Source organism: Corvus brachyrhynchos, unplaced genomic scaffold (genome assembly GCF_000691975.1).
Source record: "Corvus brachyrhynchos isolate BGI_N302 unplaced genomic scaffold, ASM69197v1 scaffold442, whole genome shotgun sequence".
In the NCBI taxonomy this organism is placed as follows: domain Eukaryota; kingdom Metazoa; phylum Chordata; class Aves; order Passeriformes; family Corvidae; genus Corvus; species Corvus brachyrhynchos.
This window is the reverse complement of record NW_008236443.1, coordinates 140,959-142,258: the sequence shown is the minus strand read 5'-3', so window position 1 is coordinate 142,258 and position 1,300 is coordinate 140,959. Positions and strand designations below refer to the sequence as shown.

The 1,300-nt window shown below is 57.8% G+C and overlaps 1 protein-coding gene across 1 annotated transcript in view; it reads left to right on the top strand.

Moving 5' to 3' along the window:
- POLA2 (DNA polymerase alpha 2, accessory subunit) overlaps positions 1-218 on the top strand; it is a 5,435-nt gene extending 5,217 nt beyond the window's left edge. The window contains exon 18 of the mRNA XM_017747258.1: positions 13-218. Within this exon, the coding sequence (XP_017602747.1) occupies positions 13-218 (206 nt within the window). The remainder of the gene's footprint in view (positions 1-12) is intronic.
- The last annotated feature ends 1,082 nt before the right edge of the window (positions 219-1,300 follow it).

Here is a 1,300-nt window from a genome sequence, read left to right as displayed (position 1 = left end):
GCGCCCGCCCAGGGGCCAGGCCGGGGGCCCCTACGGGCGGCTGCTGCTGTGTGGTGACCATCGTGGTGACCATTGTGGTGACCAGCCTGGTGACCATCGTGGTGACCATTGTGGTGACCAGCCTGGTGACCAGCCTGGGGACCAGCCTGGTGACCATCGTGGGGACAACCCCAGGGCCGACCCCCGGAGCAGCCCCTGCGTGGCCGCCCAGGTCGTGAGGATCTGAGCCCCCAGCTCCGCCTGTTCCCCACCCACGGCTGATGAAAACTCCTGGGATTTTGGTTAAAACGCCCGGAATTCTGGTTAAAAACCCCCAAAATCGTTTGGCGCACGGAGGAATTTCCCCAGTGGGGTTCACCCACGGAAAAGGGAATTCGGGAAGGGGAATCCGGGTGTGGGATCCTCCCCGTCCCGGCGTCACCCCTCGCCTTCGGTGGCCTCGTTAGGGGACTTGGACTTTAATTAGTCCGAAACCAATTAATTACGGATTCCTGGCAGGGCTGCACCGCCGCTTCCTGGGAAAAAACAACTCCGGGTCTGGCTTTGACCCTTTTCCCTCCCTTTTTGCCTCAAATTTATGGTGATGAAGCTGAAAATTAATTAAAAGTTTTTGTTACTCACGGTGTCATTTCCTAAGGGGAAAAGGTGAGTCCAAGGGGGGGATTTTGGGGTAAAACCAGGAAAAATCGGGGCTGGGGAGGGAGATTTCCCTCACGACTCTGGTGAGCGGCTGGGCTTTTCCCAAAAATCCCCACTTTCTCCCCATGGAGCAGCCAGGAAGTGCCGTGGTCACCTCCGACTGTCACATCCCGGTTCCTCCTCTGCTCTTTCCCCAATTCCAGCACTTTTCACCCCGAATAAAATACAGTTTTTCCAGCATCCATAAAATCTTCCCGATTTTGTTTTCCCTCCTATTTCCAGCTTTATTTCCATTTTTTGCACCTGCGGGGGAGGGGACCAACCCCCCATTTTCTCCCAGTTTTCTCCTTGGACTCTCCTCTGCCAGCCTCGGTTTCCCTTGGAAAAACACCGATTTTGGTTAAAACCGCAGCGGGATGAGCCAGGGCCGCGTCCTGGGGCGATTTTGGGAATTCCAGCTCCCCCCACAGCGGCCACTCCGCTCAACCGCACCCCTAATTCGGGATTGAATTCGGGAATCCCGAGGATTTTAGGGCGGGGGCAGGAACCCCCGCCACGAGTCCCGCTGGGATTTTTTCCGGCTTTCTTCCCACTCCCCCGGGGCGCTTTTCCCGCGGCCCATCCCGGGGAGCGGCCGAGGAAGCTCCGGGAATTCCCGGGG